General features: G+C 40.8%; 2 protein-coding genes across 3 annotated transcripts; both read left to right on the top strand.

Moving 5' to 3' along the window:
• Positions 1–4: 4 nt before the first annotated feature.
• Positions 5–4,101, top strand: LOC105386297. Its single transcript, XM_048631816.1, has 8 exons — positions 5–223; positions 378–760; positions 852–1,068; positions 1,174–1,358; positions 1,719–1,910; positions 2,164–2,338; positions 3,011–3,247; positions 3,787–4,101. Exons 1-8 carry the CDS (start codon positions 91–93, stop codon positions 3,987–3,989), a joined length of 1,725 nt encoding a protein of 574 aa, XP_048487773.1. The 5' UTR covers positions 5–90; the 3' UTR covers positions 3,990–4,101.
• Positions 4,102–4,343: 242 nt separating this feature from the next.
• On the top strand, positions 4,344–13,945 carry LOC105386324 (sodium- and chloride-dependent glycine transporter 1). Of its 2 annotated transcripts, XM_038120856.2 has the most exons (12): positions 5,102–5,383; positions 5,461–5,592; positions 5,735–5,889; positions 7,293–7,360; positions 7,666–7,798; positions 9,423–9,557; positions 9,886–9,989; positions 10,320–10,557; positions 10,792–10,920; positions 11,481–11,678; positions 13,186–13,314; positions 13,766–13,945. In XM_038120856.2, exons 1-12 carry the CDS (start codon positions 5,260–5,262, stop codon positions 13,898–13,900), a joined length of 1,680 nt encoding a protein of 559 aa, XP_037976784.2. In that variant the 5' UTR covers positions 5,102–5,259; the 3' UTR covers positions 13,901–13,945. The 2 variants fall into 2 exon arrangements, with proteins under 2 accessions (XP_048487766.1, XP_037976784.2); XM_048631809.1 differs by lacking the exons at positions 5,102–5,383; positions 13,186–13,314; positions 13,766–13,945 and adding exons at positions 4,344–4,728; positions 4,867–5,083 and having other exon boundaries at positions 11,481–11,768.
• The last annotated feature ends 294 nt before the right edge of the window (positions 13,946–14,239 follow it).

Below are 14,239 nucleotides of genomic sequence, written 5' to 3'. Positions count from 1 at the left end.
GTCAAAATTTTATTTGACGTGAATATTTTGTTTACATAAATACAATTTGCCTCTTTTTCTTTTTGTAACTGCTTTTAACACTAATATACCATGTCTAAGAAGCCAAAGAAACCTACCAAGAAGGAGAAAGGGCAGAAGTCGGAGTCTAAGAAGATCCCGGTGCCCTCCCACCCTAAGATCAGCGATGCGAGCCTGTTGAGGGTCCCTGAAGACGCCCTGCCTGGTCATTATGCTGCCTCTTTACTAACCTGTATTATTTAAACATTAATTATTATTAAGCTGGTGATAAAGGTCAGGTTGACAACATATCTAGAGGATAAGATAAGACAACACAAATGATATTTCAATGAAGTAAACTCTTAAATTTTGGTTCAAAGGTTACAACCAGCGAATACTGACTGGAATAGAATGGAATACGGCACATGAAGTCACTCGATACATCAGGGAGAAATGCGAAAGGAAACTAGATCCAGTCACTTTCAAAGAAGCCATACGTGACAAAATACAAAAAAGTATTTTGAGCCCCTTCTTCAATAAGTCAAATTTGACCGTTGACGAACTATGGGAGGTGTATCTTCCTCTGATCCTGTGGGATAAAGAGCGTTTGATTACTACTGAAGAAAAGGCGTGTTATGAGTTTGATAACTGTATCACTGATAACATTATTGAAATGATTCACAAAGCAGTAAACTTGAAAAGTAAAGCAGCCCTGAGGAAGATGTTCAAAGAAGTTGAAGTACTTAGACTGATTGATGCGAAGGTAACTTCGTTATGAAAATGATGAGAATCAATTTATGAATGTAACCGAAACCGATAAAGACTTTAAAAAATTTATTTTAATACATTTTTAGATGACCAAACTGGACGACGATTTACTTAGTTATAAAAATTTAATAACGCTAAACCTCTCGGGAAATTGTTTTTCTGAGATAGATGCAACGTGTTTGCCGGAGACTCTGAGAGTCTTAGAACTGCAAAACAACTTGTTATGCAATATTAAACATTTTGCTGAATTTTTGCCGGGTGGCTTGATGTACCTTGGACTAAGTAAGAATTTCATAGCCGATGGTGAGTGTTGTCCTCCAAATAAGTTTCTGCAATGTTCATAAAATATTCGGGAGCCTAATATAATATATGTAGGCGTATTTACTAATTCACCAATATCTTTTTTAGAATGTTTCTGCCTGGAAGATAATATTCGTTGTTCAGAAGGAGTCAGTGCATTTTCTCATCTGACTAGAAACATAATGGTCTTGGATCTGTCTGATAACGACATCTATCGTCTGGCGCCTGTACTAGATGCTCTGAGCAGTCTACCGAACCTCAACGCGCTAGTGCTCTCCGGAAACCCGTGTGCGGTAACAGTCATTTTCTTACAGGTCTGCCATGTAGTTTGAGACTTATGCAGTAGATGGCACATCGTATGATAAAATACTACGGATGGAAATTATATTACGTTAATTGATTCATAGCAAACACTTTTAATTTCATTAATGGTATTGGTCAAAATATGTTCAGAAAGACCTCAGTAAATAGGGGTTACTTCAGCTCACTATATGACTTTTGAAAAACTTTCTTAAAATAAACATTCTATCTAATCCAAATTCAAATTTCAAATTCAAATGATTTATTGCATACTAAGTGTCTATTATAAAAAATCAATTTTATCAGCATGCCTGTTCCAATAACCCTTTTATTAGCTATCTTGTCTCCTCCAGTACTGCGTGGAGTACCCTCGAGCCACGCTCCACCAGCTGCCCCGACTGCAGCACCTAGACTGCCGCGAGGTCCTGGCCTCCGACAGACCTGGTGACCAGTACCAGCTGGACCCAGAGGAGCTGAGATATGGGTACTTCGTGTTCGACGTGATAAGACTCATGTCTGTACCGCCTCCGCCGAAAGTGGAGAAGGTATGTTATTATTTTGTCTACTCTCTGGACCGACTACCTTAGACAGGTATATCCGCGGTAGAAACTGGATAATATACTGCTGTTGGATAATGAAGACCGAGGAAATAGTTTACGTTGTTATGTATCGGACGATTATTAGCTGGTGCGGATGATGAAAGAAGAAGTATAAACCTAGACAGTAGACATCATAGTTAGGGATCCATCAATCAATAGCAATCGCTATAGGTACCTACAATCCATTTTCAACTCTCAGGGTGCCACCATATCATTCTACGTGGAGCTGGAGCTGCCCCTGCTGGACAGCGTGCGGAGGCAGTTCCTCATGTCCCGTAACCCCGGCTCGCTGACGGAGCTGCTGCCGGCGCCTGATGGTGAGAGGGCGCCTTCCGGGCCCGGGGCGGCCAGCGCGGGGAGCAAGACTGCTGATGGTAAGGGTACATTGATGCAAGATGATATTATAAGAATACGGAATAGGGCGTATAGGTGGTAGCGTTGTTGTCGAACAAAAAATATGGCAACCAATTCAATCAAGTAATAATGTGAACTTAGGTCAGTACAAACTGTATCTTTCTTGAGTAATCACAGTTTTTAAAAGAAGTATATAAATTAAAACAAAAATGTGGTATAAGTATATCCAAATATTTTTGAAATTAAACTTTAAAATCTTTTAAAATATAAATAGTGATGATAAATGGAGTGTCAAAAGACATGAGCAACTGACCTTCACAACAAGTAAGAATGCCTGAGAGACCTGTTCAATAAATCAAGAAAACACCTAAATATCTTTGCTTAGGTCAATATAATCACATCACCGTCTACCTATTTGTTCAGACTTTTATGCAAATACTTACCACAAGGTGCGACAACCTAGAGTTCATTATTTCTGTTATTTATTGTGTTAGATATAACATAGATGCGTGAATTTAACATCATCGCCATCAACTGAATCGTCCCATACTGCATGTAGACTGTCACATAACTCCATTTCTTTTCTTCACTCTTATGTCAGTCTCTATGTTCCATTGCTATCGGAACTATCGAAATACTAAACTATGAAACTATGCAAATATCATACGACTGAAACAAAAGTCTTATTCCAGGTGTAACCGACACCGACATCTCAACTCAAGCAACAGACTTGTACCAGCACCTGGAACGTAAGAACTCGAGGGAAGTGCTCCACTACACCAAGTTTGAGAGCAGCCGGGTGCCGTGGAGCCAGGTGATGACCTTCCAGGAGCCAGCTGTGAGGATCTTCTGTCCCGACCTCAGGGCTCTGAGGGACACTTTCCGCACGGTCATTACTGTGCGGGTCATGTGCTCTATCGTAAGTTCTTATGATTTGTATGTTTGCAAATAGGTTAAATAAGTAACAGAAATAATCCCCTTGATTTTTTTCACTTTAACGAGGTTTTGGCTCTACCTCTAATTCCGCTAAGTATAACAATCATAAACATACCTACATAATGAATTGTGAACCTCCTCCTGTTTAAAGTCGGTTGGTAGTAGCAGTAGTATTATGATTTATTCCGTGTTTTCAACTTCCTGAAAATCAAATTTCATCACATTCAATCATACAAGCAGACAGTCAGACAGTCTAACATGGGTAGATATAGCAGGTAATGTAGATATTTAATGTTTATGTTTAAGAGAGCTCTCTCCGCCAACAAACTATGTGTCTATAGTTTGGCGGATTTATATTGTGTAATGTATGTATGTATTTGAAAATAAATAAATAAAATAATAAATAATAAATAAAGTCATAAACACACAAACTTTACATAACACAAACTTTCACCTCTTTATATTTATTTTTGTGATCTGATAATTTTCGTGAGAACTTAAATCCGTTCCTTCTTACAGGTGTACAAAAAACCTAAGTCTTCAGACAAGAAGGACAAGAAGAGCGCGAAACCACCTGAACCCACGGAGCAGACGGTGACGCTGGCGGCCATCAGGTGCGTGCTGAGGAAGAGCGACTGGAGCCAGCCGCGGCAGCACTTCCACTGGGACTCCACGTTGGGTACCGACGAGGCCATGCACTGGGGAGACGGCGATTTAACGGTAAATGGAAATTAATTATAGGGATTGCTATCATGAACAAAATACGGCTTACATTTTTTGCAACATAAAAATAAGAGGGATAGTTGTATTGAAACATGGTTGGGTAAAATGCTGATGACCACTGACTAAACTTTTTATTTTAAATTCTCTACCCATTGTTCATTGAAAAGGTTTTAGCTATTGTACTGTTCTGTATAAACTATTTTCTTTAGTAAGCACAGCAATCACGGCATTAAAGCTAAGACCTACATACGTCTTTATCACCGCCGCTGCGCCGGCGCATGTATTATAAATGACTGTCTTCCGGCCATGCTGTCCATTTTAGGGAGCGAACGCAATCGTATCTGGAATAGGAACTTCTACTATTAACTCAATCCATAAAATCCAACCGAAAAATAAGTAAAAATGTATCAACAGATGTTAAATTACGACGTTGGAGGTAAAAGCAAAACTGAAGCAAGTTCCAAACCATCTATAGTAAAGCCGGAAAAGTCAAATAAGTCAGTCAAGAAGAAAACGGGAAAGAATGTGAAGGAAGACACAGGGAACAGCCAAACAAGAAAGACTCTAAAGTCAGCAACGCCTAAACCAGAGGATCGGCCGAGCCCGCCCCCGAAACAAACTGTCCCTGAAGAGTTTACTTGCCATTTCAGTTTCGGAGTGGAAACACATATTTAACCATTTAGTGTTAATTTCTATGTATTAGTCAATTGATTATTATAGAATGGTGAATCCATACAAAATCATTCTTTTGGTTAGTATACTTATCATTTACTTATTAATTTTATTATTTGTTTAATACCAAATTATTAATAATAGAAGAATGGAATGATAGAATAGTCATTAGCCAGCTGAATTTAAAATATGTATTATACTCGTCAATTAATTACAGGTTTTGATACATACATACTTCTAAATTGTTCGGCACAATAAAGAAAAAGAAAGACTGGCATTTGTATTGTAACAGGCCACAGCTGCGCGTGCGCTCCTTCGTCAGTTATCGCTCTCACCGAGTGTGTGTCAAAGTGTTGCGAGTTTGGCCGCCGCTTGTGTTGGAGGGTTACACTAGCTTGACAAAAAACTAATGACGAAGATCTGCTATTCAACCGGTACATTTGCTACAACAAGATAACGCTGAGGTTAGCTCATCAGCGCTCCGAAACTTCGCTTTTGGCATGCCAGAGTGACCCCCGTGGTACCTAATTCAGGATCAACCGCGCGTCTACACCGGTGGCCTCAAGTGGCCCAGTGTCTCCGCCTCGACTCTTGCGTCGACACGTGAGCCATGGCCGGGGAGACGCCGGAGCGGTGGGCCAATCAGGTGGAATACCTCCTGTCCTGTCTAGGATACGCTGTGGGCATCGGGAATATATGGAGATTCCCGTATCTCTGTTATAGAAATGGAGGAGGTAAGATCGTTTTGTAAGTGCTTATAATAATTTTTCATATATTATCTAGATGTCTAGTGTAATGAAGATGTTTGCAGGTGCCTTCCTGGTGCCGTATTTGATAACGATGGTGGTGGTGGGCATCCCGCTCGTCCACTTGGAGACCACTTTGGGCCAATTTTCGAGCGCGGGGTGCATTTCCGTCTTCAATATAAATCCGCTGTTTAAAGGTAAGCGAGAAAACATTGTATTCTTATTTGGTGCATATTGTTTACCAACAGTGTCAACAATCTATTTCACCCTAAAATTACACTTGGCGCTTGTATCTTTGCCAAAAAGACAAAAGCTTATACATATTTCTTTACATTTTAGGCGCCGGCTACGCAGTTGTGTTACTGAATGTGATGGGGGTGATGTACTTTGCTACCGTAATGTCGTACCCCCTACTGTACATGTTCCATTCCTTCACTTCACCACTGCCCTGGCAGTACTGTGGCAACACCTGGAACACCGACCAATGTGTAGAGGTAAGGTCAAATCAGCCGCACTGGGAGGTCACTTTATATGACTATATCTCGTTGTATTAAATGTCAGTATAGATAGAGTGACCCGCCTGGTACTGCAATCAGAAACTAATTAACAAAAGAATAGATTACCTGTCTTAAAGATGAAAGGTGCATGTGGAATGATAGGTCCTAGGATAGGTTCTACCGTGTCATGTCTGGCTAATTGATTATAGGGAAATATGCGAGGTTCGAGTAATCAGCCCAACTTAGCTTACTTATTGGCTTGCCTGCTAGAAAATTCTTTAAGCATTTACTTTTCATGATTGTATAATATATTAATTTTATATATTGTGTAATAACACCCGACTAAAAAAGATGTCTAATTATAGCTGGGTATGTTGATATTTTATCAGCTTCATCCTATCTTCCTCTCCTTCCCTTCATTTTAACTATTTACTAAAGAAACCCTTAGCAAAACTCGTCCCATTGATTACATACATTTTTACGAGTACCTACTTATGTCCAGGTTTCAGTACCATACTTGATGGTGGTGTCATGGTCGCACATGTTAGAAATTATTGTCTTTAGTATTTAATGAAGGCCGAGAAGAATCGATTTGCTACGGTTATAGAAGGAAGTAATTAGTTATTAGCAATATAGTAACAAATTACACAGATTCACACCTGGAAGTACAAGACAGTAAAAATAAAATATGTTAAGGTGTATTTACATTAAGCTAATGACATCGGGGCAACACTGGGGTATTGTGCCATAAGGGGTAAAGTTTCTACAGTTAATTACATTGTTATGTTACAATGTTACAATAAGTATATAAATAAATAAATGGGATTTTTCCTCGTTCAATCAAGTTGTACTCATAAGTTGACCTAATCCAGGGGATACAAGACATAAATTATAGAATAGTTTTCCCGTGGGAATTCTGGGATAAAAAGTAGCCCATGTTCTTTCCCAGGGTCTAAACCATATTTATACCAAATTTCATTCAAATCCGTTAACTAGTTTTGGCGTGAAAGAGTAATAGACAGACAGACACAGTTACTTTCGCATTTATAATATTAGTTAGGATGACAGATTAGCCCATGACCCATGCCGCATCATGTTACCCTGGTGTAATATATCCTTAAGGAATTCTCAGATTAGGGTTCAGTAACCCAAAACACAATGATGTACTTATATAAATTGTATATATGCATACAGTTTTGGGCTACAACACAATATTAATTACTGTTTTTTTAATAAAACGGAATTCATTTGAATTTATAATACTGATTATGCAAATGTATGTATCTGCGACTAATACAGAACGGAGAAAATAAACTTGGTATCTTCCTATTATTTTGATAGCATACGAAAATAGTAAAGTAGTTAAAATTTTCCTTTAATATTAGCATATCGTTTTACAGATAACCGGCAACAGTTCTCACCTCGTATCAAATGGCACTATTACAACACCTGAAAGCGAATTCTTTCAGTAAGTTCAATGATATGTCTTGTAGATATTAATTTTAAACATCTAAGTATTTAATAAAAATCTGGCAAACCACATCGTTGTCTTGGAATTGCATTGTATTAAAATTTGTATGTATTACCGACTTGATTTAATAAGTTAAATAAAATTATGTAAACTTAATAAATAATTTAAACATGTTCATTTATTTTTTGGATATAAATTGTTTTTACCTAACTTTATCCGTATTAGCTAGCTGTAACTATAAGTAATATTATAAGTGATGCGACATATTGACTCATAAAAGACCAATCATAAATTTTTCGCAGCATTCGCCTTTTGCGCGAGACGGCCGGCATCGAGGACCTCGGCGGCATCGTGTGGCCGCTCTTTTGGTGCAACGTGATCTGCTGGATCATCGTTTACTTTTGTATATGCAACGGAACGAAAAGTGTGGGAAAGGTACTTTTTTATATTAACAATGTATGTATTAGGTCCTTACATATCAAATTGGCGTTTTCTATAGGAGGAACATAAAGTCGTTTTTTTTTAAATGAAATATATTAATTTAATCAAAGTATGTACCATTGCTATGTATGCACTTTTGCCATCTCATAGGTAGTTCATTGATCCCCTTACTAAAAAAACCATTCGGGCGGGAATCAATAAAATCTTTGAAGGCGGTTTGGACTGCCCCATCGGAGTTGATTTTTTTTCCTTGCAAGTAGTTATCCAAATTGCGAAAAAAATGGTAATCTGTTGGAGCAAGGTCCGGAGAGTACGGTGGATGTCTAAGACATTCTAATTGAAGCTCCTCTAATTTGGTAGCCGTCTGTTGTGCAGTGTGTGGTCTAGCGTTGTCCTGAAGCAGCAGTGGCCTAGAGCGATTGACCAGCCTCGGTTGTTTAGCAGCTAGCTTTTCCATCATGGTTTGCAGTTGCTGACAATAGATATCTGCCGTAATCGTCTGGCCAGATTTAAGAAAGCTGTAGTGAACGACACCGGCACTAGTCCACCAAACACTTACAAGCAACTTTTTTTTAGTCAATTTTCGCTTAGGGCAGGATTTGGCTGGTTCGCCAGGGTTCAGCCATTGCGATGAGCGCTTCCGATTATCGTAGAGGATCCACTTTTCATCACAGGTAATGATTCGATTTAAAATTCCTTCATTATTGTGCCGGTTGAGTAACGTAACGCAGCAGTCGACGCGCGTTTGTCGGTTTGCTTCACTCAATTCATGAGGTACCCACCTTTCAAGCTTTTTCACCTTCCCAATTTGCTTCAAGTGGATTAGAATAGTTTTATCACTAACACCGGAGCCTGCAGCTAACTCGGACGTGGTTTGCGATGGATCCGCTTCCACAATAGCCTTCAATTCTTCATTATCAACTTTGGTCTCCGGCCGTCCACGAGGCTTGTTCTGCAGGTCGAAATTTCCAGAACGAAAACGTTGGAACCAAAAACGCACTGTGTTTTCTTTTGCGACACCGTCACCATACACATCATTAATCCTTCGAGCCGTTTCTGCAGCACTGGTGCCACGGTGGAACTCATACTCGTAAATAACGCGATATTTCAAGTTTTCCATTTTGTAAACAGAGTGACACAAAGAAAAAAACAAAAGAAGAAAAAACAAATGAATTAGGGGGTTTGAAACACAATGCATGAGTAAATAGCTGTATGAATTTGAATTTGGAATTCCTAACCATAAAGGTAATATTTGAGATCAAAGTGGCCAGTACGACAAAACGCCAATTTCATATGTAAGGACCTAATATTTGCGCACAGCCCATATTCCCTTTCAGCAAAATGAGCTATTAATAGTAATATATAATAGTATTTCCCCTCCACCTTAGCTCATTATTTTATTCCACACTGCATAGTTCTCACAGCTGCAGTGCAGCTGAATACCTAGCATCTGCCTAGCATGGGGCGCAAGATACGCACTCCAAGACGTCACAAAAGTTTAGCGTCACTCACTCACACTACGCGGCTTCGAAAGCGAGTGCGGGCCAGGCACTGGGTGCATCTCGCACCCAGTGCCTGGCCTTCTGGTATTTCTGATGACTATCCTGTCTCCCCACAGGTGGTATACTTCACGGTGCTGTTCCCCTACGTGGTGCTCACGGCCATGCTGGCGCGCGGGGTCACGCTGCCCGGCGCGTGGCAGGGTATTTACTTCTACATCGTGCCCGAGTGGGGGCAGCTGTTGAACCCTAAGGTATGGTTATTGTGCTTCTTTTAATAGGTTATATGTGTAATGTGTGTTACATGCTTTATACAGGATTTTGCCAAAGGATGAAACAGCGGGTCATCTATAGGCACTTTTGTCTGCTGACTGTCTTCATAGTCTAAAGTCATGTGACCAACAAAGTTTCTATGGATATAGAAGAAGCAAACATATTTACATGAAGAGATCTTTTCTAGCGATAATACCGTGTAATATTCTAAAATATGTTCCTAGTTCTAAAATTCGATGATATTTTATGTAAAATACTGGTATGTTTAGATTACTCGTATATTAATCATGGTTTGCTGGTTATCTCTAGGTGTGGGCGGACGCGGCGACGCAGATCTTCTTCTCGCTGGGCCCGGGCTGGGGCGGGCTCGTGAGCATGGCCAGCTTCAACCAGTTCCACTACAACAATGAGAGGTAACTACTATTGAACTTTGAACTGAGATTGACAATGGAGGTTGATGACTTCGACCATGTTGATGATGACGAAACTCCTGAAATTAACGCAAATACCTATTCCCGTCCGACGACTGAATCCGTTTCCGCTCGACCAAGTCACCTGAAAAATGAAACATTCGAATAAGCCTTTACCCATCTGGCAACCCTACAATCCAGATCCACACTTTCAAACTTCGGACTCCCTTCTTAAAACTTCTTATAACTCCAGTAGTTACAAAAGCAAAAGTAAGCTTCTTACGATTACATTTATCAATTAACTACTTAAACCCAATGAAAAACAACTTCCAGGTGTTCAATCTGGATCCCCGTAGTGAACTGCGGCACCAGCATATTCTCCGGCTTCGTGGTATTCTCGGTCCTGGGCTTCGCGGCGGAGCGCGCAGGGGTGCCGGTGGGGCAGGTGGCCTCGGCCGGGCCGGGGCTCGCCTTCGTCACATACCCCGCTACTGTGGTTATGATGCCAGCGCCAAATTTCTGGGCGGTGGTTTTCTTCTTCATGCTGTTTCTGCTCGGCATTGATACTATGGTAAGGAGGTGTAACTGTTGGTGATAATTTGGAAGTCGGTTTTAGATGTGTGCTATTTTAAAATCCCTTTGAACGTTGCGTAAGTTTAGTACCTACTTCTACTAGACATCAGTTAACAGAGAAAAAAGTTATTGTGAAATTATTTATTACTTATTTAGTATTAATTATTTAGGTAAAAAATATCAATTATTGTATTTTGAATAATTTTAGCTAAGTACTTCTATTTTTTTTCAGTTTGTAACAATCGAAGCTGTGATCGCGGGGCTGCTCGACGAGTGGCCGAATCTTCGGGCTCGCAAAAGGCTGATTACTTTCTTCACGTGTATAGTCCTGTTTGGTCTTTCAATTATTTGCAATATGGAGGTAGGCAATTTATGACCTAATGTATAACTATGTTTTTTGGTTGTATTTCTTAGTGTTCAGTTGCGTGCGGAATGCATTCAAATAAAAGTTTCAGCCTAATGAATGTTATCATAGCGTCGTTACAAGAAATAGTTTTTTAAGAATTCTGAATGTTGCATGTTTCAGCAAAAACTTGAGCAAATGCCGTTTATCTATTCGAAACTTTTATGTGGGGAGTTCTTAAATTTCCCTTCCGCTGAGCGACAGCAAAGTCCCTCAACTGAACATCTGTGATGCAATTATGCAAATTGAGCGCCAACTTTTGCCTCCCCAGGGTAGGATTACGTATTAGCTATGTATTATTTATAAAGTTAATATATAAAAGTAGGTATTTCCTCGAGCCCGCAAAATGCCAAAATACCTACAAGGCAGCTCATATAAGCGTCTCGCTCTCATCATAAATGTACCAGCGTACTCTAAACCTCAAACCCACCACCAACTACCTTGACTATCCATATAGCAGGAGAGCGTCCCAAAACAAAACACTGCTGCTGCATCTACAGTCACATCTTCTTCTCCAGGGCGGCATCCACGTGCTGAACCTCCTCGACTCGCACATCGCCATAGTGTGCGTGCCGGTGGTGTGCGCGCTGGAGCTGGGCGCGGTGCACATGTACGGAGCGGCTCGCCTGCGCCGCGACGTGCAGTTCATGACGCGGCGGCCGCTGCGGGCGTCCTGGCTGCTGCTGTGGAGGTACGCCGTGCCTGTAGTGCTGCTGGTGAGTGTCTTCTATTCTATTCTCTGTGGGGGTGTAAGTACCTGCACCTGGATCTCTCGATTGGAACCTGAGTGAGTGTCTTTCATTCATTCATGAATTTTTGGTAAAGGTAAAGCACAGAGAAAATCGAACGTTGACCTTTGCATCTATCAAGGTTACTGTGCGAGCGTGAGGGCACTATTACTGTGCGCGTGCGACAGAGACAAATATAAAAAGGAAAATGCCCGTTTTTCGCTGTGCTAAAGACAACGTGAATTAGCAATGTAATTTCATGCGTTCATTCAATCACTAATGAATGAATGAACGCATGACATTGTATTGTGGAAGTATACCGTGCTTGGCGTGCTGCTGGTAAGTGTCTTTAATTAATTAATGGGTTCATTCATTCACTAATGAATGAATGAACCTGCTCGACTCGCACATCGCCATAGTGTGCGTGCCGGTGGTGTGCGCGCTGGAGCTGGGCGCGGTGCACATGTACGGAGCGGCTCGCCTGCGCCGCGACGTGCAGTTCATGACGCGGCGGCCGCTGCGGGCGTCCTGGCTGCTGCTGTGGAGGTACGCCGCGCCGGTTGTGCTGCTGGTAAGGGGTTTTCTAGCATACAAAGTGGCGCCTCTAGCGAAATCTATTATGAAACTTTTGATAGATAATTTATATGTGAATACGTGTGATTAGCGTTGTAGCTTCAACAATAATACATATAGGTAGGTACATAATAGGTTCTAATCCAACATTAAATTACTGATAGCACGGGATACATAGATAATAGTGCAATATTAAAATAGGAAGGAACATTACTGGTCCGGTTATTTTCATCCTTCTATTACTTTGTATACTGTAAATTTCTGCTTGAGGGGCTGCTGGTTGATTGATGGAGGAAAATTAACCTGTCATCTTGTACATCCATCCACTCTCACGCAGTATCTTCCAAATAAATACAATGAACAAACTAGACCACGATTCACGATATATAGTTGTCTGAGCCATTTCCTCAATTGAACTCAGTGGACAATGACTAGGAGCTAGGGGCCTTTCTCAATCCTATCTGGAGCTCAATGAATAATTTGAATTACTCACGTAAGTATACACTCACGAGCAATGAAAAAGTTCCACCTGCCATTGCCGGTCCATTTGTCACTGGATCTCCCACAAATCATAAAAAGTACATACATAAATATAGGTACTTGCTAAATCTGCTGATTATACTATTACCACCAACGGAATTTCTAGGGTCGTCTACTGATAACATAGTCAGTTAGTCATTAGTCAGCATCCGTTTGCGATGGCTCTTCGCAACTTTTCCTATCACTTCAGCCGCGGAGGACGGATAATCATTGTATGCAAAAATGACAGTTTATATAGAAAAACGCTTACCCGCACACCCTGCCGCCGCCTCACCACGCGGATATATCCTATCCGTATTGCGCGCTGAGGCGGTGCGTGTATGAATCGCCTTACCTCCGTCATTCTGTTTAATCTTCTAAATACCTATCCCCAACTCGTCAGGTAATCACGGTGTACGCGCTCCGTGAGGCGGCCGGTCCGTGGGGCTGGTTCGTGGCGCTGGTGTCCGTCGCGTGCGTCCCCGTGCACGCCGCCAGGGAGATCTACGGGAGGAAAGGACCTCTTATGCAGGTACATAATAAATTCTTTTTTTAATAAAAATAGGTAATCATCATTGAATCGGGGAGTCTGAGAACTAATTTTAGTGGTAGACACAGGCGCCTGTTTATAGCAATGGATTTAATTTGTTGATGAAGAGTGAGTTCAGAGATGCAGCAATGACCGCCACATCATACGGTAATGGATGACGATTTAGTAACTTTGTGAATTCGTAACTCTGCACGTAGTGTAGGACCATACAAAAATCTGAGCAAGATATTTTGTATGCGTCGTTAGAAACGTCCGGTATGAGAAAACGCCTTGTTTCAGCTAATAGGTGTCTTTTATAGGAAGTAATAGCTATCTGAGGAATAATTCTGATGCTGTCGCGTGAGAATGTTTGTAAGACAGTGACAGTAACAATTTTACTCTCCAGATAACAATTATCTGAACTTTAAAAAAATATATTTGATTGGTGTTCCAGCGAATCCGTGACTCCTGCAGGCCCAGTCCGGAGTGGGGGCCGGCCGACCCGCTCATCCGACAGAGCTGGAAGGAGCTCTGCGCCAACCAAGCACCCTGCGAGGAAGCCGTCCCACTGAATAAAATTACTAATTAGTTTTATTTAAATAAATTATATTGATAATACATTGTTATTGCTCAATTTGTTTTGTGTGTTATTTGAGAGGAAATGGCTTTCGTTTAGTAGGAATTGAGCCACTGTCGTATAATACAATAAAATTAAATGTCCATAGTGTGGTTCATAGCTTCAGTACTCAGTACTCAGTCTGGCGAAAGACAGTCTGGAAAAAAATAAGTATGGAACGCGTACGAAAAATAATGGCGAGCACCGCTCACAGAGTACTTTTTACGCTATCATAGACATCTTTGGCTTTTGTCATCTGTCAGTGTCAGTCAGTCAATCGTTTAGTTTGAAAAATAATTTTAAATCATAAAT

This window comes from Plutella xylostella, chromosome 4 (genome assembly GCF_932276165.1).
Source record: "Plutella xylostella chromosome 4, ilPluXylo3.1, whole genome shotgun sequence".
Lineage (NCBI taxonomy): Eukaryota > Metazoa > Arthropoda > Insecta > Lepidoptera > Plutellidae > Plutella > Plutella xylostella.
Note: the sequence above shows the minus strand (reverse complement) of the source record. Positions and strands in the feature narration are given on the sequence as shown.